General features: G+C 45.0%; 1 protein-coding gene across 9 annotated transcripts in view; it reads right to left on the bottom strand.

The window, feature by feature from the left end:
* The window catches only part of DENND1A (DENN domain containing 1A), a 270,241-nt gene that overhangs the window by 31,623 nt on the left and 212,203 nt on the right, over positions 1-26,415 (bottom strand). For all 9 annotated transcript variants that reach the window (XM_080990837.1, XM_080990841.1, XM_080990839.1 and 6 more), the window contains 6 exons: positions 18,400-18,501; positions 17,816-17,903; positions 16,769-16,809; positions 15,175-15,246; positions 13,837-13,893; positions 4,909-5,040 (listed from right to left, as the gene is read on the bottom strand). In XM_080990837.1, coding sequence (XP_080846963.1) covers positions 4,909-5,040; positions 13,837-13,893; positions 15,175-15,246; positions 16,769-16,809; positions 17,816-17,903; positions 18,400-18,501 — 492 coding nt within the window. The remainder of the gene's footprint in view (positions 1-4,908; positions 5,041-13,836; positions 13,894-15,174; positions 15,247-16,768; positions 16,810-17,815; positions 17,904-18,399; positions 18,502-26,415) is intronic.

Below are 26,415 nucleotides of genomic sequence, written 5' to 3'. Positions count from 1 at the left end.
GCAGTTCGGCTGCCTTGTTAGACACCGCCAGGATCCTAACGAAGAGCAAATGCTGGAAAATTTCACTGTCAAATCCTCAAGGACACTGTCAGCAGAGAGCTAACTGCATATATTTCTCATTTAAAACAAGGAAAATTCACCAATTGTGCATTAAGCAAAAGACAAAAAGCCACACCAGGTTTTTAAACTTCCTCGCCTTTTCTTATTTTTAAAACTGGTCATTCTTGCAGCTTCTCATGGGGAGCTGCTGGTTGCCGGGCTCAATGCTGGAATACACGTCTACAAAACCCAAGGCAGACCAGCTGATTTAAGATGAATACCAACAGACATGAGCTTGATTATCTGGGGAGGAACAGAACAGTCTCTCCTCTCCTGCAGATGGAGTCATATATATAAAACTATCATTCCGGAAACATCCCAGCTTGCTGAGCTCTTGGTTGTGTTAGAACAAGAGTATGGAAGTTCAGAGGGGTTTGGGCAGAGACCCATCAGCAAGCCAACCGTCTGCCCAATTTACTAGAGGCAGAAGATTGCTGTGATGCTCACTGTTCCACTGTGTTATGCGTGCGTGCATAAGGAAAGCAACTTGGCTGGGGTCAAGTGAGCCTCACTCTACCACTCACTACTGGCCTCAATGACCAAGTTTTGCATTTTGCAAATGTATCTGGCTGTCCTTCCTTGTTTCCCTCCTCATTCCCCCAACCTCTCAATCTTCTCAAAGCAACAGGCTATCAGCTGAGAACTGCAGAGCAGCCTTCCCACAAGGAGGCAATAGCCTGCAGAGCTCTGTCCCTCTTCAAGCGAGCGAACTGTTCAGGGGAAGAGGGATAAGCACCGCTTCCTGTACTCTCTGGAAGAGCAAGGCTTCCACTGAGAATCCAGGCACATCTTCCTTAGGCTTCCCGATGGGTCAGGCATGTCACAGGCATGGCTTAAGGCTGTAACATGAGTGCGACTGATGGCAAAAACTTCTCCTCCCCCTCGTTTCTGTGGCAGAGTCTTGGTGGAGCTTCACAGGTTTGCACCAAACATGTCATGATGGGCTCCTCTTTAGCACATTCTGCAGCAAGATTTCACTTTCATAAGCATTTTTGCCACATAACTGGAGGGGTTCCTGTAGGGATTACATCCTTTCTCTCCCGCTCAATGGGGGATAAGGACTGAGCAGCACGCATACGTACTATTACACTGGAGAAGGAAAACTGTTTGACAAACAGCTTCAAAAGTAGAAAAAAAGATATCTCAAAATGGAAACAGATGACTTTTTCCTCCCATCAGCCAGTTATGACCCAGCCGCAGAGTGGCACAGCTGTGAAACTGTTTCATGCTACGTTCTGTACAGCATCCCTCTAGGGACACTTCCTGCAGTGGTCAAGAGACCGGGGTATGGAAGTCAGAACCACCAGCTAAAGGTTGCAACTTGAGCAATAATGGAAATTAAGAACTGGTCTAGACACACGCAGCTCTTCTAGCTCTTTGATCTTGAACTCAAAGCTCCATAAACAGGCAAGAGAATGTTGCAGGTTTGGCTGCTTCAGATTTAACACGCTCAAAAGATTCTAAATACCACCAATTCCCTGCCTTGTCCCTTAGCCACATGGTGCAAAGCAACAGGAACTGCAGCCTTCCCCATTCCCAAAGAGAGCAAGGTTTCAAGCTCCGGAACTGAGCAAAGGCAGCAAACAGAGTTCTCTCCACACAGCCTAACGGCTGCAATTCTCAAGATAGGGGCTTAGCTAGCTTAGAATCAATAGAATTGTAGAGTTTGAAGAGGTAATGTAGCCTAACCCATGGAAATGCAGGAATCACAACTAAAGAATCTCGGGCAGATGGCCACCCAACCTCTGTTTCAAAACATCCGTCACCTTCTGAGGCATCTCATTCCACTCCCAAACAGCTTGTCCTGCTTTTTGCGGGAAGAGTAAAGCTGTAGTGACCTTGTTTTCCCAGGCTGCCTGAGAATCTGCTGCGAAACAACTGCAGAGCCAGAAATGCTCCCATGGCACACAGAAGAAAACCTCCAGCTGGACAGAGCAAGACGTAGCCCAGGTTGCCCTGAAGCTGCCTGGTCATCTAAGCCGGACTTGGGCCCCTTTGCCAGCAGAGTGATGACAAGGACCAAGTGGGGCACAAGACGAACACCACCGGCTGCTGCCAGCTACAGCCAGGCAAGCCCTAATGAGTTAAAATTAAATGTTGCCGTTGGCTCGCCAGCCCTGTCCCTCCTCCCCTTCAGCTAATCTGTCACTTAATGAAGAAAAGGCCCGCTTGCTTGGTGGCGTAGGACAAGGAGAGCCGAGCTGCCGGCTCACTTTCAGCAAGCTGATTAAGGATTTCAACCCACAGCAGCCAGCAGACGTCTCCCAGAAAAATAAATAGACTGTATGCAAATGTGTTTGTCACTCTGACAGCACATCTCAATTAAGGCGTCTTGCTGGGGCTGGTGGGCTGAGGAGCTGCCACAGCCACAGCAAGCCAGCCTGCGCTACTGATATGTAACACAGCCAGTGTGGTGTTGTGGTGAAGAGTGTTGGAACAGGACTTGGGAGACCAGGGTCTGAATCCCCGCTTGGCCACTGAAGTTCTCTGGGTGGCCTTGGGCCAGTCCTTGTCTCTCAGCCCAGCTTGCCTCACGGGGATGCTGTTCCAAGGGTAAAACCAGGAGGGGAAGCACCATGTGCCCCACCTCGAGCTCCTCTGGAGGAAAAGGTGGTTTATAAGAATAACAAATAATAATAAAAAGATTGGGGAGGCGCTTGACAACCCTCACCAACATGAATGCATTTTCTGAATAAAGGATGTCAGGATGAGAACAGACATGGGTAGCAAGGAATAACTGAGGAAGCGAACACCCCTCTTTCACATCTTCCTCTCGTTCTGGGAATGTGCAAACCGCTCCAACTTCACCTGGATTTTCACTCCTTTTTAATTATCTGTATGAGGCACTTAAAATGCAACATTAAACTTAATATAATAATAATAATACTGGGGTTTCTACTCACATCTCCACACTAAAACCCATCCCTTCTCATGAAAAATGCTTTGACAGCTTTTAATTCGAATTATCGCCAAGCTATAAATGTGGGCAAAGGTTTGGCAGAATGTGGCGTCTGCAATGTAAGGGCGGTCGTTAATGTGCTTCTCTTGAGGAGAGACCCAAACCGGCGAAACAAACAAAGGCAAAGAAAGTGGGAGTGAAGAGCTACTGTAAAAACTACATCATTTTGGAACAATCTCCTTCTGCCTTATTAACCCACCCTGGTAACAGCAGCAGCACACAGATTTTCTGCTCCCCATGTAAATCCTTTGTGTGCAATATCCCAGACACAAAATGACTTTGCTTGGTGTTCTTTGAAAAGTAGTTGCCTTCTAATGATGAATGGAGAAGAGGGACATTGCTATTTGTTAGAATAAAAAAGGAGCTGGAGCACCAGCCCAAAAGCTCTCAGGGTCCCCTGGAAGACACATGAGGCCACCACCACCGTGTCTGAGCCTGGTCAGTGCCTGAAAGGGGTGACTGCCTGGGAACTACATGTATGCTGCCTTGGGTTCTATGACAGAAGGAAGGGAATAAGTGCAAGAAAGCAAAACGAAGCAATCCTGTAATGATAAACAAAGTGGAAGGGAGATACATTCCTGCGACACAAGAGCAACTGATCTCAAACCCATTCACTCATGCAGAGGAAAATACACCAATAGCTGGGCAAATACAGAAATTCCATTAGGAGGCTCTGAAGTCCTGTTCTCTCTCCATGTTAGAGAGCGAGTGAGGTTTGCATAAAAGCAGCCATTATAAAGATACACCAGTGAATGGTTGCATCTTATGCATAAGGAGACGCGAGTTTTCAAACCTGTGTGTGCATTTAAATGAAAACATTTGGTGCCTTAATGTGGCATCCAACACTACTGTTGTTTAAAAAGCATTAAAGCGTTTAAAAATAATAGTGCTATTTCAGTATTCAGTAGAATTATACCTACCGTCACATGGACACTTGAAGAAATCAGGTATTAATTCACACCTGTCCTTTAATATTTAAACTTCACAGACTAGTAGGGAAGATTAGATTAAAATTAAAACTGGGGCCAACAAATCTTGTGGCAACAAAAAGTGAACCCATCACACTTCTCTCCCACCCCCCCACCCCCAGCCCCGCTAAGGCAAAAGCTGGGAAGTTGATCTCAGTAGTTTTGTATATGTTTTTCTAATTATTAGCCACTCCAATCCCGGCTAAGTTTCACAAATATATTGCCAGGGCCATAATAAAAATAACCAGCCTACAGAGCACCAGAGTCAATACAGAAATATGCTATTAAAGAACCATTAATTGATTTTCCAACCACAGTTCATTGCTTTTTCTGTTCAAAGTGTGCCGAAGTGCTTATTATAATAAGCCGCTTGCTGCTGACACTAATAATTGGGCTAGATAACAGAAGACACCTTAAACGGAGTCACAGGGAAGGAAAAAGCTGTCGCCTTCGCGATGGAACCGGCAGGATGCTTCCCCTTTCCAGGTTAATACATGGCAAGAGATCCTCAGAAGTATGAGCAAGAGAAGCACAGGCAGGGGCATGGTATGCAAGCCTTGTGAGGGCTTCAGATCTGAGTCAGCTGCCACTTCCAACTTTAAAGCAAGCCACTTGTGCGAAGCAGAAGATGCTGCACAGCTCCAAATACAGGTGTCTTTGTAGTGATGTGCAAAGTCTGGTTTTGTGCACACACAATAACCCTTTCACACAACATGGGTTGCCCATGATCCAACAGATTTTGGGGCTGCACATGACCCAGAACTGCTTGGCTTTCCAGGGACCAATATGAGTCTATGTGTGAATCTCCCTACAGGGAAAGCAAAAAGGAAGCCAAGGCGTTTGAATCATGCACTTCAAATAATTCTGACCTCCGCCACGTACCTGCCCAAAGTGCACAGTGATTGGCCTTCTGTCCTCGTGGAGTCTGGGATCTCTTTGTTCAGCCAGTGGGGAAGGAGTTGTCCATGGCAGGGAGTTTTCTGGCACAGTGGAGCAGCCGTTCTCTGCAACGTCCTGTGTGGTAGGAAATGGTGAATTGCATGGCCAGGAACACTCTTGATTAAGGGCAAGGGGCAAAAAGGAAGGACTTGGGGATAAAACTGACTGAACAAGTTTTGATGTTAGGAATGACAACAGCAACAACAACAACAACAACAACAAAAAAGCATAGATAAAAGAAACCAATTAGCATATAAGCCACTGCCACACTTTTGTTCTTTCACAAGTTATATAAAAACTCAACACACATGCCACAGAATAACAAAATATTCCCCAAATTCCAGCTTTGGATGAAGTGGCCCTAAGTAAATACATAAAATTAATCAGACACATAAAGACGGTCCACCAAAGACAAACTAGGCAAAAACCAAAACCATTGCACAATCCAAAACAAAGCATATGGAATAACAAGACTGCTGGAGCAGAGACAGGCTGATGTCTGAAAGGGAAAGTCCTGCCTCACAAACCTACTGGAATTCTTTGAGAGCATATTGTTAAGAGCTTGTGGGGTGCCTTGAACACCCTTTCTAATTCCTGGACCCTGCCTTCTAATTCCTGGGTGCTAGACACTGGATTTAACATGTTAAAATTAAGCTGGCTTCCTGTGCTCAAGAGATCACCTGACAGAGGGGCCATTAGAAGAGAACAAAAGGGAAGGTGAGGAGCCATTAAGGGACACAAAGGAGTGGCTGTATGCCAGAGGGCAGAGATATAAGGTCCCTCCCTCAGCTCTAAGACGGCAGAGCAGAGTTTAGGAATGCAGTTGGCCTTGATGTGAGCTGAAGGGAAAAGGTGGCAGTCTGTTAAACGCAGTAGGCTGCAGCAGAGGGCCAGAGAGCCATGGCTGATTTCTGCTGGCATCCAAAGCTGTGGCCATGGGAGAAGAAACCTCTTGGAGAGTTAATGCTGTGAGCCCCTCCATCGCAGGCTTATGTAAATAAGCCATATATCCTAAAGACACCACAGTCTCTGCTGTGTCTCATGTCCAAAGGAAACACAAACCCTGGCAAAGCACCTGGAACCCCTGGAATCTCACACCTACCAGCATATAACAATATAGACAGAGGCGATCTGGTTGACATTGTGTACCTGGACTTTCAAAAAGCTTTTGACAAAGTACTTCACCAAAGACTCCTAAGTAAGCTTAAGAGCCACGGAATAAGAGGAGAGGTCCTCTTGTGGTTAAGATGCAGGAAGCAAAGACTAGGAATAAATGGGAAGTTCTGCAAAGGGAGAAAAGTAGAAAGTGGAGTCCCCTAAGGATTGGTATTGGGACCTGCGATCTAGAGTGAGCAGTGGGGTGGCTAAGTTTTCTAATAACACTAAATTGTTCAGAGTAGTTAAAACAAAAAGATCGTAATGGACCTCTGCAAACTGAGTGGGAAGGAAAATGGCAAATTCAATTCAATGAAAACAAGTGCAAAGTGAGGACGTTGGAGCAAAAAAAACCCCCTGAATTTCACATACGTGCTCATGGGGTCTAAACTGGAGGTGACAGACCAGGAGTGAGACCTTGGGGTCATAGTGGAAAGATTGAGGAAGTGTGCAGTGGCTCTGTGTGAACAAAGCTAATTCCATGCTAGGGATCATTAGGAAATGAATTGAAAATAAAACTGCCAATATCACAGAGCCATTATATAAATGTCTGGTGTGACCACATCTGGAGTAGTAGGAGTAGTAGTAGTAGTAGTAGTAGTACTCCACCCATCTGACAGGGTTGCCCCAGCCACTCTGTGTACATTTCTGGTCACCTCACCGCAAAAAGGATATTATAGAATTGGAAAAGGTAATCAAATTTATTTTAATACTGATGCAGAAGTTGGTTGTTACCTGTGAGGGAAAGCAAGAGGAATTTGTAGTTAATTTTAGATAGTTCAAGAAGAGGCACAGAAGTTGAGGGCTTGCAATAAAGTAAAAGTCCACAGAGGGTTTACCAACCATATTCTTAGAAATGCTTTGTATAAGGTATGAACTAGATACCAACCACCACTAGAGCCATATACACCAGGGTGGCTGTCCCTGCTAGAGGCGTTTGCAGTAAAAAAATTAAATATGGAAAGTAATTGGGCAATATATACTCAGTTATTAAGAGAAGATCAAGGACAATTAAAGTTAAAATCATTTGAAGAGATAAGACACTATCTTACCAATTGGCTCCAATTTCATCAATTAAATAATGTTTTCAATTCGGATAAAAAAATTAGGTTTTGGAAAAGAAGAATCCAAATTACAAAAAGTATTATTAAAAAACAACAAGAAATTATTATCCAAAACTTATGATTTGATACTAGAATGGGAATTTAAAGAGAAATAAATAAAAGTAATGGTCTAATGGGCCCAAGACATCGGCCATGTAATACAGATAGAACACTGGGAAAGACTTTTGAAGTTGGGTATAAAATTTACCGCCAGCTATTCCATAAAAGAGAACAAAATGAAAATGTTTTATAGGTGGTATATGGCACCCTCCAAACTTGCCAAAATATGTAAGTTAAAATCTAATCTATGCTTGAAAGTGTGAGGAGGTGGAGGGGACTATGATCCATGTATGGCGGGGCTGCAAAAAAGTTAAAAGATTCTGGGGATGTATCCACAATGAGTTAAAAAAGATGTTAAAATTTCTATAAAGAAAAAACCAGAAGCGTACCTATTGGGTATCTTAGGAAAGGACATTCCACAAGATAAGAAAAGATTATTCTTATATACCACAGCCGCAGCCAGGCTACTACTTGCAAGGAACTGGAAAGGAAATGTTATCCCCACAAAGGAAGATTGGATATGTAATTTAAGCGAATTCATAGAGTTGGCGAAGTTAACAGCAACCATAAGGCACCAGACTAATCAGAATTTAAGGTCAGAATGGCAATGCTTTGAGGATTACATGAAGAAACATATTCTAAGGATAATATGTTGGTATGTATAGACTAGGTTTGTAAAGTAGAACTAGAAAAAGGTAATATATTAAGGATATTAAGGATGACCAAAAGACGCAATGTTAGTAAGAATCTAAAGATTAAGAGATGATGAGTATTGGGGGAGGGAACCCACATGGGTGTATGATTTGGTTTCTGTCTTTGTTTCTGGTTATTTATTTATTTTTGTTATTATTTTGTATTGTTATTGCTAATTGAATATTGTGTGCCTTTGCAAAATAACATGAAATTATCTGGGGGGGGGGGGAGAAGTTGAGGGCTTGCTATTGAGGCCCCTTAAAACTGCAGTTGACATGTTATGGGAGCCTGAGAATGGCCAGGTCAGGAATGTAAAGCCCTGTTATGGATGTTTGCCCTTGGAGAACCGGTGCTTGAACTGAATCCAACCCATCTTAGCATCCCCTGGTAGATATTTTAAACATTCACTGGCCAGCAATGGATCTCTGTTGGCTACATAAAGACCTCTACTATGATGAACACCCCCCCTGGCTTCTGTCTCCTTGTGGGGCACTTTGTTGACTGTGCACCAACTTCCTTACAAAAATGCAATTTGTTACAGTAAGTTGTTGCAAGCCACCCTTGTTCACCGTCTCCTTTCCCTTGTGCACATGCAAATGTCAAGTTTGATTTTTGAAAACTCTTAAAGTTAAGTAAGCTGTATCCAAAGCTAACTAAATGCCATGTCAAAGTGCCTTCTAGACCCAGAGTCTCCCACAACACTGATAGGTGAACCCAGTATTGTCTACCCTTGACCAGCAGTGACTCTCCAGGGTCCCAAGCAGGGAAGGGTCCCTCTCACCACCTGCACAAGGATCCTTCTTCCTGGAGATGCTGGCAGTGCTCATATCGAAGACTTTCAAGCTTGGTCCATCAGTGAGCTATGGCCCTTCCCTTGCTGATTTTGTGAGTAATTTTGGACCTGGTGCTTAATCAAAGCAGGGACGAATCCACAAGCTTACATTTGATTTAACAGAGAATATTCAGGAAGGTAATTACAGCTCTTGCCCCCTTGCTTTCAGGACTGACCATAAGAAACAGACAAACAAACAAAACCAACCATACATCATGTTTCATTGAAGCTTTGCAATGTGCAAATATATTTAAATGTAACGAATCAATCCATTAGTTAAAAGCAGGACAGCTGATAATATTTTTAAGTAGTCTTCAACCAATTGCTAGTAAGGAACGGTGGGAACTGACAAGCCAACACCTTTTGGCCTTTAAGAAAATTGAACTAAACTAGTGACTTGAGTTCATGGTTAGGTGAGTGTGTGCGCATGCATGCCATGTAAAGAAAACATGTTGAGACGAAGCAAGATTGAGGGGCAGTCTTTGCAGAGACAGGGAGGCAGGAGCTCCTAGAAGATCAGAGAAGACTGAAAGCTTGGGACAATCAGTTGAGGAAGAAAGCCTGCAACCTGGTGATCCTCAGTTTTAAACCCCTTTGCAACAATGTCAAGGAAACAGTGCTTGGTAAATATAGAGAGAGCACTGAACGCACACATGACCCCGAAGCCAGCTGCTTTGATGGAGTGACCTTTGACATGCCCCCTCAAGTTCTACTCTTGCTCAAACACTATAATGAGACATGTAAGCTGATAGCCAATTAGAAATGATTCTTTTGGACACAGGATGACCTAACACACTCAGGTCAAACAAGACAAAGGATAGATGGACCTTATGAAGAGCTTTGTCTGCTCCAGACAGAAAAACAAGAGGACTTTTCAGACCCAGCTAGTGGAGCCACCGTCCATCAAGGCAGGCAGGAAGGGTGGCAGCGGAAATTAAAAACTTGTTAAAGAGAAGCCCCTAGACAGAAACTTTGTATGAATGGCACAATACCCTCTTGTCTTTGTAGAACACAACAAAGTGTACATTAGGGGGCAGGAGCCATGGATGTAAGAGACACAAGTTTGTCAAAGAGATTGAGACCATATCTGGCAGAAATGAGCAAAACAAGTCAGAAAAAAGAGGTCAATGCCATTGCTGGAACACCTTGACAGGTGGAGGAGAACAGCCCTTGTAATGGTGTAGTTTCTCAGGTGGATTTCAAGAGTACACAAGCACAGAAGGCAAAACAAAGGCCTGGTGAGAGAAGGTGAAGAATTCTGTGAGGTCCTTTTGCAAACCTCTTGAGCTATTTTTACACAGAGTGGCACTGCAAGGTAAGGACCCAGGCGAAGAAGTGAAGGTTCACCAACCTCCATGACCTCTTCTCATTTCAACTTGACAAGTCCTGGCGGGTTTTCCATTTTGAAGGGGCAGGGACAGACGTATGTCTCCTTTGGCAATTCCATTGCTCAGGTAACACAGAGAGATGCCCTTCATCCACATAAGAGTTACAAGGAACAAAGCAACTGGAGATCCTAAGCAGGCTTTGAAAAGTCACATCAAGAACATGTAAGACGGGTGTCCAGCTGTGTCTTCTAGTTGTGTGTCCTGCAAATCGACTGAGATGTATGCATGAGCATTACAGCACAGGAGACAGTGTTCTGAAACTGTTCAGAAGAGGACAAAGAAAAGGCGCCACCGAAAAGGAGAACGAGGGCACAGAAGCAGCTGCATTCGTTTGTGGCAGCAGGAAAAAGAACTGCTCAGGTGACTAAGTTTTCATCCACCGAAGCTTAGTCCAGACAGCACTGGAGAAGCATTCACTTGGGTGGTGATTCACTCTCTTAAAACATGGAAAGCCACCTGGTTGATTTGAACAGGTCACCTCCCTGGCCTTAGGATGAGGTCTTCAACACCATACTGACCAAAGCAAGCTGCAGCTTTGACCCTAAGAACATTTGTGAAAGGGACCTCACGCTTAGAAAAAGACCAGTCTCCTGGTGAAATATTTAAAAAACAATGCTAGCTCTACTCATTGAAATCAATGGGCACAATTATTTATTTATTTCATAAAACTTATATACTGTAGGAAAAAACCTCAAAGCAGTTTACAAAAAAAGTTTTTGAGTTCCTCTCAATTTCAACCGACTTATGTACATTCATTTCAGTATGCCTACTCTTATTAGAACTTGGTTTGATACAACCCACTGGTCCTACAAGAAATATTTGCTCTGACATGTCGAGTTAAGCTGAGCATGCAAGACCAGCTTCCCAAATACTTGGACAATACAGCAATGGACCAGATGCCTACAAAGGTCCTCTGCAGGGAAGCCTCTCTCTGGAACGCCGAAGGAAACAGGCGTTGATGGGCACCCACACTGGGGATTTTCAGAAAGCACAGAACTACGTAACTTTTTATCAAGGGTTTTGAGAATGTGCAATGCTTTATATTTATTTATTTATTTATTTAAATACCACGGAGGTGCATAGGAATACAAAAACCATTAAAAGCAATACCAAACAATAATTAAAATGATTGGCCACCCAAGGAATTTTTAAAGTAAAATTGTTATATATCATTTTCTTTCTGCTTATTGTGTTATTGGTTGGTTGTTATTTGAATTGTCTACTGTCTATTGTATTTTATTGTTTTATTGTACTGCAACATGCCTTGGGACCTTTGGTGAAGGCCAAGTTATCAGTAAATATTCCCATCTCCCCGGGGTGGTGTGGGCACCTGAAGCAGTGACACAGTGAGATCCCTCTGACTCTGTGGGTTTCTGTGGGTCTCTGCCAGATCCTTGATTCTGGAGGTTTGAGCCTCTCTTCCTTTCGTATTCCAGGACAGTAAGAAGTTTTGCACAGACCAGACTCCTCCTCTCCCCCCGCCCCAGGTATATTACGTATTATGCTCAGATGTGAAGAAAAAGGAACTGTTCTCTGCCCATCCATGCAGGCACACTTTCCCCAAAGAACATCCATTTTAGGGCTAAAAATCTTTGTCTCATCAAGACGACGGTCTAACATAGAACAAGCTTCCACCCCCCTCGTACTGTGGCATTATAGGCCCCTGGAAATGGTGCATCTCAAAGGCACCGCAAAGTACAAGGGGTTGAAGGACAAGGCTTCTGTTGGAACTAGCAAATAAACTAGCAGCCTCATTTGCAGCTGGCCACTGATGCCTTCCTTTCACCATTTGCAGGGCCAGGGAACAGTGCCCTCCTCCCTCCTCCTGGCTCTTCCCTTGTGCTGCCCAATTCCACGGAGCCGGGTTTCAAAAGAGACAGAGTAAGATGATAGCTTGACATGGACCACCTTCTTCCATTTGTGAAATGGGGCAAGAAAGGCTGCCTTTACTTTTATTTTATTTTTAAAAAATGTCCCTGGGCATGAAATGAAGCTGCCATGCTTTTTCTCTGTTAACAATCTTTTGCTCTCATTCATAAGGAGGCAGTGGAAATGATTGCAGATGCTTTTAAAACCCCAGACCACAAACGGAGGTGGTATGGGAAGGGAGCGCCATTCAATCTCTGCCATCATATTAGAGGAGGACCTTACATACACCAGCCTGACCTCTCCAGAGGTCAACCCTGCATTACCCATTTGCAATTCAAACCCAGAGATGGAGCAGACCAAGGGCAAAAGCAGGCTCTTGATTATATTTGAGAGGTCATCATTGCTATGCACAGTCAGAGAAAGCCGCTTTCCTGTCTTCAGCGCATTTTAAAATTCCTCCCATTGTCGTACAGAAAAGCCACTCCTTATTTGGCAACCAAGATCGTAAAGGTGAGGCTTAAGGTTTGGTTCTTCCTTGCCAAAGCTGGGACACTTTTCATGTTAATGCTGGAAAATATGCAGGGGGTAGCGAGGTCAGTTTCACGGCAGCCTCAAATTAAATCGGCCAGGAGACGGGGGAACACCAGCCCAGTCTTGGGAGCTGGGGAGGGAGGCTCCCACCCTAGTCTGTCTGTCTGTCTCTCTCTCTCTTGCACACAGGCAGAATTTCACTTACAAAAGTGAAGACTGTCATTAGTGAAGGAAACCAAAGGCAGGATCTGCAGATGCCAAATGGAAAAACAGCTCGGGCTGGGCTGATGGATCTATCAACAGGCCCAGCCAAAGGTTCCTTCCATAGGCAGCAAAATGGCACCAGAGATGGTGTCTGTCTAATATTAAAGACACAATCACACTTGGTTGTAGGATGCCATTAAAGAATGCTTTAAAGGTAAAGGTAAAGGGACCCCTGACCATTAGGTCCAGTTGGTGATGACTCTGGGGTTGCGGCGCTCATCTCGCTTTACTGGCTGAGGGAGCTGGCGTACAGCTTCCGGGTCATGTGGCCAGCATGACTAAGCTTCTTCTGGCGAACCAGAGCAGCGCACGGAAACGCCGTTTACCTTCCCGCCAGAGCGGTACCTACTTGCACTTTGACGTGCTTTCAAACTGCTAGGTTGGCAGGAGAAAGAATGGTTTACCCGTTGCCAATTTTGCATGGAAACTGTTTTCCACATAGAAAATGGCGTGCAGAAACTGACCTGTAAGTTTAGCCATCACGAGTGTACATACATTGCTGCATGGATGTTAAACAGATGCGTGTGCAACCTACGCCATCCACACAAGACTTGCCTACTGTTGCCACACAGAACTTTTTGTGCATGTGTGCAATAAATTTGTAACAGCTGATACAGCGCCAGGGACCCTCGACTTCTCTCACAGAAGAGAAAGAAAGAAAGAAGAAAGGAACAGTTCCATGGTTTCCGCCTGAGCAAGGGGCTGCCACCTCCAATGACTTGCCTTATCTCTCCTCCTCCCTTTTTTTTTTGGTGCAAGGGGCACACATCCCACATCAGGTCTTAATGTATTTGGTTTTTTTGTCTGTGAATATTTATAACAGTAGGAAAAATCCAGGACAGCTGGTAATGCATTTTGAAGTGTGTTAACAACACAGCACCACACAGCTCTCTATTGATCACATAATGCTTTTCCTGGCCAAGTAGTTCTTATACTCTTTCTTTTTTTTTTTTTTAAGAATACAAACTTCAAGTACCTTTTGCTTCAAGCGGTTTTTCACCTCCTTTATTCCCATTTTTGCATGATCTTTTGCCTGCATAGAAAAAAAAGGGCGGAGGGAGATTAATTTAAGTCAGAAACCCTGTTCTGGCTGCAGAGGCAACTGGGCTTCCTTTCCTCCCATCAAGACCCACCTTTTCTGATTACTGAGAATAGGGAGGGGTGGGGAAATTGGTCCACCAAACTGAAGACATAATGGGTATAGGAACAAATACAGATACAAGAGGTTAAAAAACAATATTTAATGAGGGGGAAAGAGATTTTGTTTGCAGAGAATACGCTGCCTCCTAAAGCCTAGGTTTCCTGCTCTATCCTCTAATTATTTTTTTATGTGTGTTGCATGGTAAGGGTAAGGGTAAGAAGCCTGACTAGGGCAGGACCCGACCCTTAGCAGCATCCAAGGGAGGCTCATAAGCATACTTCCTGGCTTCTCTGCACCACCACTCACAGCCTGATTCTGGATGGTGAGAGAATATCAGTTTCATAATCCATTTCGATCCATACTGGCTGAATGTAGGTTAAGGAACGATGGCAAGTGTGAGTTCCACCAAAGCTCCCAACGACAATTTCCTGCCCGTGGCCTCCTGTCCTATAAAGGGCAAAGCTGGAACACAAAGGTCCAGGCCGGGTCTCTGCCAACTTTGGTACGCACCTTCTGCTATGGGGCAGAAGGGGGGATGAGCTCTTGCTGGAAACCTTTTTCCTACCAACTCCACTGTTTACTTGAGAACTTACTGGTCTCTGGTTGCAATTTAAAGTCTGAGTATCCATGTGTGACTTATCCTCAGTGCCTTTGTTAAATTTCTGCTAGAACAGCATTGATTCCATGTACATTTCCCTAAATTCCTCCTCCTCCTCCTGCTTCTTATCCTACTGAAGATCTAACAGCAGGTGGCAGGACTTGCAGCACGGGGAGGGGAGGAGAGAGAACATTCACACTGCATCACTTTCTCCTCTTCATACTGATTGTTTAGTCTTTTTCTTCCATAAAAAAACATTTCATCCAACAGTTTTATGCCAGCACCTTGAGAACCATTTCAGTGTCTGATTGATGAAAAGCTAATAATGATTATTGCTACAGTATGTAGCTTTTATTCAGTTTCCGAGGGATTTTTCATTTTTAATCTAGTAACAAAAAATACTTTCTGTCCTGGCTTTTTAGCCCTCTATTGTTTCATGCACCTACCAGTTTGGTCAAGTTACATGACTCACACGAAGGACACATTGTGTAGCAAGCAGACTGCCTGTGTGCTTAAAAGCAACCCCAGCCTTCCCCTATATATTTGCACCTCCTATGCAACTCTATGACACTTACAAACTTGTAGACTGTCTTCATGGCAGGGTTTGCCTTGGTCTTGACTGTATTCAAAATGGCACCACTTCCTTTCTGCAATGAGGAAAAGGAACAACATGGTAAACTGTTACTGGGGCAGAAGAGCCAACATAACTCCCAGTTTGGAATGCAAATTTCTGCACACACACACACACTAAAAAGAAGTATTGCAAACACACCTGAGCAATACAAAAGGCTTCAGGCATTTTGCTCTTAACATCCGGTTATTTAATTTCTTAAAGGAGGAAGCAGGGCAAACACTTCAACGTTTTCTTGAATAGCCAGATACGTGTTTCTAAGTTCATTGAGTTCATACTTCATTTTTGTCATATAGGAGACTATAGCACCAAACAAATATGGTGTTAAACATGGAAGAATGTCTGAGTTCTCAAAGATCACTGTAGCAGGGGAAGGAGGGAATCAGTCTCCATTTGTAAAACCTATTTGTGTATCTATTTCACCACATGAAAATATCTGGTATCTTGAGTGTGAAGTGCCTTCTCCCACATCAGTCTGAAACTGCTTATGCCCACCGTTCTTCCACCGTTGAGAGGGAAATGAGGGCGGAACGGGGGACAGGAGAAATCCATCTCCATCCAGAAGGGCCGAACTCCACGTACAGGAGGCACAACCAGGAAAGACGCACGAGGCTCTGATATGTCAGACAGAATAATCTAGTAGTCCAGTTAGTGTTTTATTTATTTTGCAGCTCACGTTGGCTTTTGCTGCATAATGTATTATTTTGATAAATAAAATCCAGCGTGCACAAAAGACGGATACCCTCCCTGCCAGCCCTGGCCACCCCCCACAAAGACTCACTCAGGCACAGCTATTTTTTAAAACTAATAATTAACTTTGCCCAATACTAGTTTTTAATTTACTATTAACAGTGAGCTTTATTCCAGCGAACCATATTGCAAATATTTGTGCCCTTGAGAACTGGATGATGATGATGATGATTAATTTATTAATTCATAGCACTTCTTTTTCTGCAGCTCTTGGAACACTATTTGGCATTCCAAGAGAATGTCAGAGGAGCCCGTCGGATGTTTTCACAGAGCTTCTTTTATTTGTCTCAGAACCCCGAGTGATCAAGGATGCCCGGTCCTCATTTCCCGCCTGACAGAAACTGCTCTGCTTGGAGTAAGTTTGGGGCTCGGAACACAGTGAGCTTGCTTCTGCTAATTATTTCTTTTGCCATTACTATCTTAAATGTGTGTAATACGGAGAGGGAGAGACTACTTAACCACAACTCCTGGGATCTATTTTGGGTCTGCTGTTCATAAATATTTATCATATGGCAGTTAATCTGTATCAATTAAGTTAACAGCGGTACTCCAAATACCAAAAAGGTGCCCGCCTCCTGCCTCCCTACCTTGTAGCAAAAACAACAGATTTTGGCAACCCATTGTTCATGCGCATCGGAGCACCAGCAGAGTTCCTGCTTTGGGAGAGGGTGCGGGAGCATCCTTAAGCCTTAACCAGCTTTGGCCCACATCTCAGCACCCTCACCATAGGACTCAGAAATTGCTGAACGATCAGAATAAGGAGCACCTGGGCTGCTGGGGACACTTACCCTAACCGTTGACAGCCACTGGAGATACAGCTTGTCACTACCTGACACAAAGAGGCAAGCAGACAGATGAGAACTGGCAGCACTCATTTTGCCATCAGCAGACACCCCCCCCCCCCAAGGATAATGCAACTATGATGGAGATGCAACCTCCTTTGGAAGGACAATGCATCTAAGTTAGCTCCCCACTTGCCCCCCCCCCAATAAAAACTAGGGCAATTAGTGAGCTAACAGCTCCTTCTGAATGTGTCTTCATAGAAAAGAGCAATAAAGAGGCTGCTTTTTATTCATGTCTAAATATAGCACGGAGTCTTGTTTAAATATAGAAAGCTGCTCTGAGGGTTGTTTGTGTCTCCCTCCCCGCATCAACACTCCTGGCTGAAGCTTCCCCGTCAGTGGGCTGGCCGTGAATCCCTGGTTTGATTCCAGAGGAAGGTGAAGGAAAGGCACTGGCCACCCCAACATCAAGGAGCCCCCAGCCACACAGGGCTAGCCTTGAAGAGGTACCAAAACTAGAACACGAGGCAGCCCACAAGACCCACAAAACTGAGATCCACTAAGAGACGGGTGGGGGGGGGGGGATACTGCCAAGGACCAGGCTTGGGAGTTCATTCTGACTTCAACCGAATCTCTAATTCACAGGCTTTCAAAATTTGTTTCTACGTTTGCTAATACAAGCAAGTATTATATGTTATTTCCCCCACTATTTGACTTCTAAGACACCAGCAGTATAGAGAAAGGGCTATAAATATATTTATTCCTTGGTGTTTTTTCTGCTTTTCATTTCTTGTTTTGTCCCCCAGGCCTTTATGTAACTTAAAACCTCACTACCTTTGGCCAGGCTGGAACCTAATTAATTGTCTACAGCATGAAGTTTTGAAAAGTGCAGTCACAGACCAGCTTGAGGAAAACCCTCTTTTGCTCCCCTTGCTAATCTTTCTAAAGGTCTAGGGAAGCCACCTGGCCCTTCTGGTCCAAACAGAAGGGTCATCTCCTTTGCTCGGCATTTCGAAGTGATATCCACAAACTCAAGCAAATGTTCCTCCTTACCAGCATATTCGCCCATGTTGATCTCTTCCTCAAAGACATCACTGAAACCTTCTCCGGAGTTGAGAAGATCAAGGCGGCCATCAATAAACTTCAGGAGAAGAAAAAGAAAGCACACCAAGAGGGGATCATACGGGCCATCCTAAAGCCCTGAAGAACAACCCCCTGCCAAGGTGCTAACACTCGCTCTCTTTTTCAAGGCGTCTCATATTATTATACCAGGCTAGAGATCCACTGCTCAAGCTTTCTGGCTTGGTGGGGCCTCCAATATAAAACTGGAAGGGACTTGCAATGGAGAGCCAGAGGCAGAAGAGCATGTCAGGTTTTACTATTATAGAACAGAAAAGAGGAAAACAAACAAACAAACAAACAAACAAACAAACAAACAGTGCTCCTGTAAACGGATTGTCAGCTGGGCTGGAAAAAGATATTAATGTAGAGCACATCCCATTTTGACCCATAAATTAAGCTAATTATGAAACAAAGTGGCCAGCTGTATTTCACGGCACATAGCCCAGTATAGATCACAGTGCACAAAAGCAAGGCAGGGGATGGGGATGGTTCTTTTGTTTAACGACCTGCAATACCTGCTTGAAAAGCTGCAGCTGGGTTGCGTTCTGCAGGAACTGTCGCATGGTGGCAGACCGGTGGGAGACAAATGTTTCTTCACAGAACGTGATGGGCTCCCCCTGGAAAGATGGAGTTCAGAGGAGGGGTGAACTTACAAGTGGCGAAATGCTCCCAGAAGAGTACAAGCCCAGTCAATGAGTTGCAGTGGGCTGCATTAAGCACCATGCCAAGCACATTGAGGAGCAAGGTTCAGAGAGTGAGGAGGCCTCCCCAATCAACTTGCCCACCTCCTGACAGCAGGCCCTTAACCAGGGCAAAAGCCAGGGAGATTGGCCAATGGTCATCTACTTCCTCCAGGCAAATGGAAGAGGAAGGCTGTGCTCCCCCTGCCCCACAAACCTGTGCCTTGTGGGTCAGCCAAGCAATTTTTAATGTCTTGTGTTTGATTTCCAAATACAGGGGACACCTGGGGCTCTTAGCTGGAAGTCATCCCACCAGCCATAGAGGGATTGTTGGTTCTTGCTCAGAGGCAAAGTAAAGGCCTTCAGCTCATTCTCAGAAGCACTCTTTGTGAATCCACATGCTCCAGACTCCAGGCATTAAAATAAAATTAAAATCCAAGGAAGGCACAAATGAGGCCTTGATAACTCAACAATGATCCTGTCAATGTTCTTGACATAGCACAGGGCCACAAACACCTTTGTCAGGTGTTCTGAATGGGCCAAAAGGAATTGGAAAACTTTTTTGGTGTTTTCAAAAAGAATGGAGTTTTATCTCTAAAATGCAGCAAAGCAACACCATTTGCAACTTTAGGGTGGGGGGAAAGGAAGTGTGTTGTGTTGTGTTGTGTTGTGTTGTGTTGTGTTGTGTTGTGTTGTGTTGTTGTGTTGTGTTACATTAACAGTGAAGTTGGTTATGTATCTGGGGGGGGGGGGGGGCACCCATCTCTTTCCATGTCCTGGCAACACTTAAATCTGCAAATTTGCAGCAAAGCAAATAAATATATTTATGGCAACTGAAAAGTGGCAGTAAGAAGGAGCAGTAGAATTATGTCAATGTTAAGTTAATGCAGAGGTCTTTTCATGCTCTAATGAAAAAGTACACCCAGTGCTTTTCATCCATGAGCCGGGGGCGGGGGGGGGCAGGGAGAGATCATTCCAGGCAGATGGGCTGCTGCCACCTCGGTTTCATGGTCCAACTCTACAGCTGCATTCCTGTAATCCTCAGGTCTGGGAGGAAGGAGAAGCCCCCCCCCCCCATCACAGAAGACCCTGACAATCTTGGCCTGTGGGGGGAGCCATGCCTATAAGGAATGTCCATATGTGGAAAACTGTACTTCTCCCACACAAAGTGCACATCCTTTCTGCATTTCTTCTTCCAGTGTTCCCAACTCCCATTGTTCCAGCTGCATTTTGTGACGGGGAATTTCATTAGCACAAGCAGTTTCTGAGCTACGGGCGCAGTACTGCACCTAAGATTTCAGATTAAAACTGCAGAGTGGAAGGAGAGGAGGACCTTTTTCTGCTTCCCCACTTCCAGCTACTCTCTGAAGACTGGAGAAGAGACCCTCTTAAGAATATTAGGGGGGTGGGCAGGGGAAGGACTAGGCCAGGGGTCAGCAACCTTTTTCAGCCGTGGGCCAGTCTACCATCCCTCAGACCATGTGGTAGGCTGGACTATATTTTGAAAAAATAAACAAATAACAAATTCCTATGCCCCACAAATAACCCAGAGATACATTTTAAATAAAAGGACACATTCTACTCATGTAAAAACACGCTGATTCCCGGACCATCCGCGGACTGGATTGAGAAGGCGATTGGGCTGGATCCGGCCCCCGGGCCTTAGGTTGTGAAAAAATGAACATAATATTGTAGCTGCAGTTCATTCATTTTCAGCTTTGTATTATTGTTATTAAAAAAGGTGTACCTAGACATTCTGTTGTTGCGTCCACAACCTAGTTTTAAGGTGCCATTTAGCTTTCATATCTCTGTTTCTAACACTGCCTTCTTCTAGCTGTTTCCTGCCTCTCCTGGACCATACCACTGGGACGGAACTGTGAGTTTCCTGCTCTGTTAGCTCTATTGATCCTCCTCTGCCCAGAGGGAGTTTGGTATCACCTTCCACTTGGCCCACATTCCTAAACTGCACTGCCAAAAATGCAAGCAGGAATTCTAGGAGCTGAACACCAGCAGGTACACATTGGAGATGATTTCTCCAGCTAAACTGCTCCAGCCTTGGGAGGCAGGTGACACCACACCCAGGATGGGGAATAAAGATACAGAGGACAGGAGGTTGCACCAGGAAGCAAGGACTGGCCTTACCGCTGTGGCCAAGTCCACCGTTATTCAATTTGCACCATCTGTGGGTCAAAACATAAAAGAGCCTCCATTCATCACTCCTGATGAATGGGATAGCAGAAAAAGCCACCTACTGCTTTGTATCTGGTGAAAAATAACCTGATTTGCATTGCAATTTGCATAGGCGACCATTTCCTGCACCACTTTTTTGCGATAGCACAAGAGCTACTGTAGCTAATATTCCCCTTGCCGCCTATTCCAGGGCTGAATTCTACAAACATTTCTAAATGTTCCATGCTCATAAAGCACCTTGAGGTATACTAAAGCCACAATGGAACTTTTACGTGTGTGCAGGAAAAGTGTATGTGACAGTTAAGGACACTACAGGGTATAAAGACCAGGAATGGTGATTGCAGCGATTTATGGCGCTGTGCCTGCTTATATCACACTGGATTATAAATTTTGCATATAAACTCTATTAAAGAGGAAGAAAGTGAAACTGCAGAGGAGTTTTAACTTGGAGGATTTCTGTTATGCAAAGAGCCATGAGTCCTGGAGGCTAGATGAGCAGCCCATCAAGAATAATGGCCCCCACACTTAATTAGACCCAGCAGGCTCTATATTCCTCTATGTCTTGATTTTTTAAAAAAGCGAGTATTTTATTTAATGTTTTAGATCCTAAATTATGGCTGAGGACAACTATGCTCCCTTTCCTATTTGCAACAAACAGAGGGGGCACCAAGGGAGATCCAAAACAACCACACTTTGCCAGGGCAAGATGGCATCCTGTTGAGCCCACAACATTTCTGATTGATGAGCGATTCCACTCTTTTTTACTGGTACTTTTTTCCAGTGCTGAACAGCTCTTTGGAAGTATCTTTCATTGCCTGAGATTGTGGAGAGAGTCAGAGAACAATACTGTGCCACATGGACAAATAAACCAGCGCGGTATAATGTGGCCCTCTATGAGGGAGGAACTAGGTGGCTTGACTGTGGCATTCTAAATCTATTGCCTGCTAACGTAATATTTTCAACGGGAGATGCCAGCAACTGAATCTGGGACCTTCTGCAAGCAAAGCAAGTGTTCTGTGGCCGTCAAGCTAGACTCCTCCCCTGGAAGCACGGATGCACCTTCCCTACCTGGGAAACACAGTGCATGCCAGCCTGTCTTCAGCTTCCCCTTAGCCCTGGGATTTGGATGCAGCAACCATGTTCAGACATGAAAATTCCACCTGCTAATTGACTATACAACACGATTTGCAGCCACGTCGGGGAAGATGGGTTGGGGAAGAGGGAGGGTTTAGAGACGGGAGCTCCAGGAAGGTTAATCAAAGGTGGTGATGGAAGGCAGTCGCGAAAAGGTCACATTTCTCAGCTCTTGCGGTGTGATGGTCTCCAAGGAAACCTAATTATCCAATGAAATGCAACATATTTACGATGCGTATCTTGCCCACACAAGATCAGCTGAGGTCACTGGACTAGTGTCAAAAGTACAGCATCCCTTGTATGGCAGGGATTCTCACTCGGGTGCAGCAAGCGGGGGGAGGGGGGGAGTGAGGGGAGAGGAGAAATGGTTGAGCAACCCAAACCATAACAGCTGGAACAAAGGAAAGATCAGAGAATGGGGAATTGTGACACGGAACCACATTGGACCGGAGCCTTTGAAAACCTCCACCAACAAGCAGGCGTGGGGTGGGGGTGGGGCAACAAAATCCCCATAAGAACCAGGGCTTTTTTCAGCTGGAACTCACTGGAACTCAGGTCTGAGACCTCTCAGGTGGGCACCACTGCCATTCCAAGACAAGGAGGGAGGTGTTCAGGGTGAGAACAATAGCCTTGGGTTAGAACCGAAGGCCAAAGGGGAGAAGCGCCTATTGCATGTTCCCCAATTCCCGCCCCTGGAGTGAGTCACTGCTTCCAGGGTCTCCCAACTGATCGAGGGCTTCCCTTCTCCTGGCGTGCACACACTGTTGCACTAATGTAGCAGCGCATTTATTGCGGGTGGGGAAATGCAGGTGTTTTACTGTTGGCAAACTGTCCCCGGCTTCTGCAAATGAGGCAAAGAGCACCAACTTAATTCCAGACGGACTCCACTTGGTGGGTGCTTCTGACTTGTCCCACCCCCACCCCCACCCCAGTTTTGCACTGTGGACTTGGAACTCCAAGTTTGTAAAAGGGACCAGCACAGAATGGAAGCGATGCGTATCTGCAAGGGTGTTAATACAGAGCCCGTGATCCCTTCTATCCCTGTTACAGCTTCCTTTCACACCTCTGCCAGGGAAACAGGGCAACATCAATGAGTTTCATCAAGACAGGGGAGGGGGGAGGGGGAGGGAGGGGGGAAGCTACTATTTAATTAGATCACATGGACAGAGAAGCATCTGGCTCAGAGCATGGCAGTTTACACATCTCCTTGAGTTGTCGTGGAGACAAGCACATGACCAGCCCCGCGCGGAAACTCCGGGGCACGAGTCCAAGCACACTCCTAACGCATTCTGACAGAGAGCAGATGGGCAGCCAGTCAGATGGCCAAAAGGCACAGAGGCAGCCCCCTCCAAACCTGGAGGTGCACAAGGATAATTTCCATCCTGTAAAATCAGCCTGCCCAGGAATTACACACACCTTTAATGTTAGTGCCTGTGTCAAAGCTGCTACTACAAAAGAGCTGCAGAACAAGTGGAATTTCCAGAGTGGAAAACACCAAGCACAGCTCCTCTGCTGCGTTCCTCCAGCACCTGCTAATCTGGCTGGTTTGTGTATCTTTTGGTCATGCTTGCAGCAGTGCTTGCCCTCCTCACACCATGCATGTGCCAAGTTGGTAGAGCAAACACACACACACACACACACACACACACACACACACACACAGTTCTCTCTTCAATAGCCCACAGCAATGGAATTCCCTTTTCCTGGTGGTGTGCCAAAAACCCAGCATCCTTCATAAAACAAGCTGTAAAAACATTTTTAAAAAACTTGACCTGGGTTTAATTGCAAGGCATAACTCAGAAAAACAGGAATGGTTTTACAAATATTTCAGAGGTACCCAGTTCTCATAACTCTCAAATATCTTTTGCTTGTCAAGTGTTGTCACCGACCCGTAATGCTAGGTAAGTTAGAAGTACACAAATAGAACTTGTTTTGTCTTGGACTGTGTCGCATTCAGTCATCATAGATTCTTTTTGAACAACAACAACAAACCCAGTAATAAACTGAGTTTGATACTTGGTATTTTCCTCTGACTGCTAGCAAGTCTTTTTAGGATGACTGAGCTTTCATCTAAAGTCCTCCTTCACAGGATCAGGTCACCTTGGACCACCACAGATCCAGTGTTTGGTTTGAACACTGCATTGTCCAGGTTCATCTTTCTTTCACAGGCTGGAAATCTAAAGGATGTTTTATCATCACAACTGCCAGTTGCAAATTTTAATAAATAAATCAAATCTTGCTGGGTAATCTATAGCAAGCAATCCAATACAGCATGGCATCAAGGACTCAATTAAGCGCTTTAAAAAATAAATAAATATTTGCACTCACTTCACTTCTAAGTAGGTCAGAAATCCTCCCTCCTTTCCTATCCACTTCTTCTTCTTTTTTAAGTAGCATAATCTCTGAAGGTCTTATTTTGTTTTGTGGGTTAATGCCATAATTTATTTAAAAGCAACCTGACGCATGTTAAGAGTTAACAGTCTTGCATAACGGTCATTGTAAACAAGCACAATTCCGGTTAAAGCACCCTCATCCATCCATCTCCTCCTCAAGAGTCAGATGCAGACCATAATTAAGGGTTTCGGAACATCTACCTGGGAGAGGTATTTTTGCCTACTATTCCAGGAGGACGCCCTCTCTGCAGAGAGCAGAAGAGCTCATTAATGAGGCTAATTAGGTGTAAAGGGGGAAGGGTCTGGCATCAGCTGTAGCTTAGAGGAGCTCATCATTAAGCTCTGTAATCTCTACCCCAGAACAGCAGCTGATCTGGCTCCTCCGCGACTGACTGACTGGCCTAGAAGCCTCCCAAGTTAACACCTGAGTACCTGACAGTGCACCTTCTGGGAGGCTGGGGAGAGGCTTAACCCTACAAACTCCTGTCGCAAAAGGATCTGTGCAAAGCGGGTTTGGGCTCTTCAGGAGGATGATCGCCCACACAGGTCACGTTTTGGAGACCAGGCCTGGAATCATCACACTTCATACAAAGGTCAAATATTGGAACTGCAAGAGACATGCCTCTCTCAAACCGAAGACACGCTCGGAGTTGCTGTTAAGAAGAAGCTTTCCAAAATATATTATGCTAGCATATACTGGTGAAAGTGTTATTTATATATGTTTTTGATGTTATTGTTGTGAGCCGCTGGGAACTCTTACTGCTGAGGAAAAAGTGGCATACAGATGTTGAATTTGGGTTGCGTTGGGTGTGCCCACTCGTAGGGGAAGACATATGTTTAGAGTAACAGCCTGAGTCTTGAAGCGTGGACTAACCACATGGACTAACTCTGCTCCTGCGCTGAGCTGGGAAGGAGGGGGTCAAGCTCACACCACAGTCTGAGAATCAGACATGAGATCCCTTTTCATATTACATCCTCCTATCAGGACGACTGCATGTATGAATTGGGCTTAAAACAAAGTCCAGTGATTTGTCTGGGCAGACTCACTCTTGTCCTGAACCTGCCATGGGAACCTCAACTCACCCTGTCTCACTTTCAGCAGCCAGAAACACCATAACCAGACACTGGAGAGACCTGTCAGGAGTAAGCATGGACCAATGGTACCAAATAGTCTGGGAAACAGCCCTACTAGAAAAATTAACCAATAAACTGAAACTGACACGGGGACAAACAGAAGAAGACGCTTTCACCCCAGTATGGCTCCCCTTTATCACATACACAGCCCAACAAAACAATGACAATAACCCACCAACAGCGTACAAAGCAATATGGCTAACCTGATCCAAAACACCCACCCACCCCACTCACACACGAAAACAAAGATCGCCACAGCCAATCACAAACAAACAACCACATCTTGGCCAACCCCAACCTCTCTCACCACCAAAGGAACACAAGTGAACAGCACAAGCAGCACTGACACCAAACCCTACATACATTAAGCATAATAGAAACATCGCCTCCCGACCCCACCCCCACCCTTCTTCCCTCCCTCCACCCTTTTTTCTTCTTTTTTCTTCTCCCCCTAATGTCTCAACAAATGAAACAGATTTGTAAAAATGTTACATGGAAAAAATATGAGGTATTACACTTACTTCTGTAAAACAAGAAAATCCTTAATAAACAAAACAAAACAAAAAACTCACGCTGTCTCAACCCCCCATGCAGTTACATGAAAATATTAACTGGCAATATTGGTATGGGATGATGGCCTACCTTACAGTTATTTCTTCTAGATTGACAGAGGGGCAGTTTCCCAGTGGCTAAGGCTGTACTCATCTGCATGTAGGACAATGACAATGTAATTGTCAAGGGCGCTCCACAGCTAAAGGAACGCACATGGCGGATACCTAACTCTTTATTGTCAAAGCAGACGCAGTCACTTCAATGGCTCCAAATAGCCTCACAGACCAGTCTAATGTCTAGGCAGCTATTCCCAGGTCTGGGGTCTATGGAAGAGCTGCAGGAACTGGGGGCCTTCACTTGTTTATGTACCCTGCCCTAATGGGCTGCGCACATGCAGCCGGAAACTGAGCCTGCATGGAAGCTTCCTCTGACCTTCCCTCTTCAACCC

This window comes from Podarcis pityusensis, assembly GCF_964106645.2.
Source record: "Podarcis pityusensis genome assembly, chromosome: Z".
NCBI classification, from domain to species: Eukaryota; Metazoa; Chordata; class Lepidosauria; order Squamata; family Lacertidae; genus Podarcis; species Podarcis pityusensis.
This window is presented reverse-complemented; position numbering and strand designations above follow the sequence as displayed.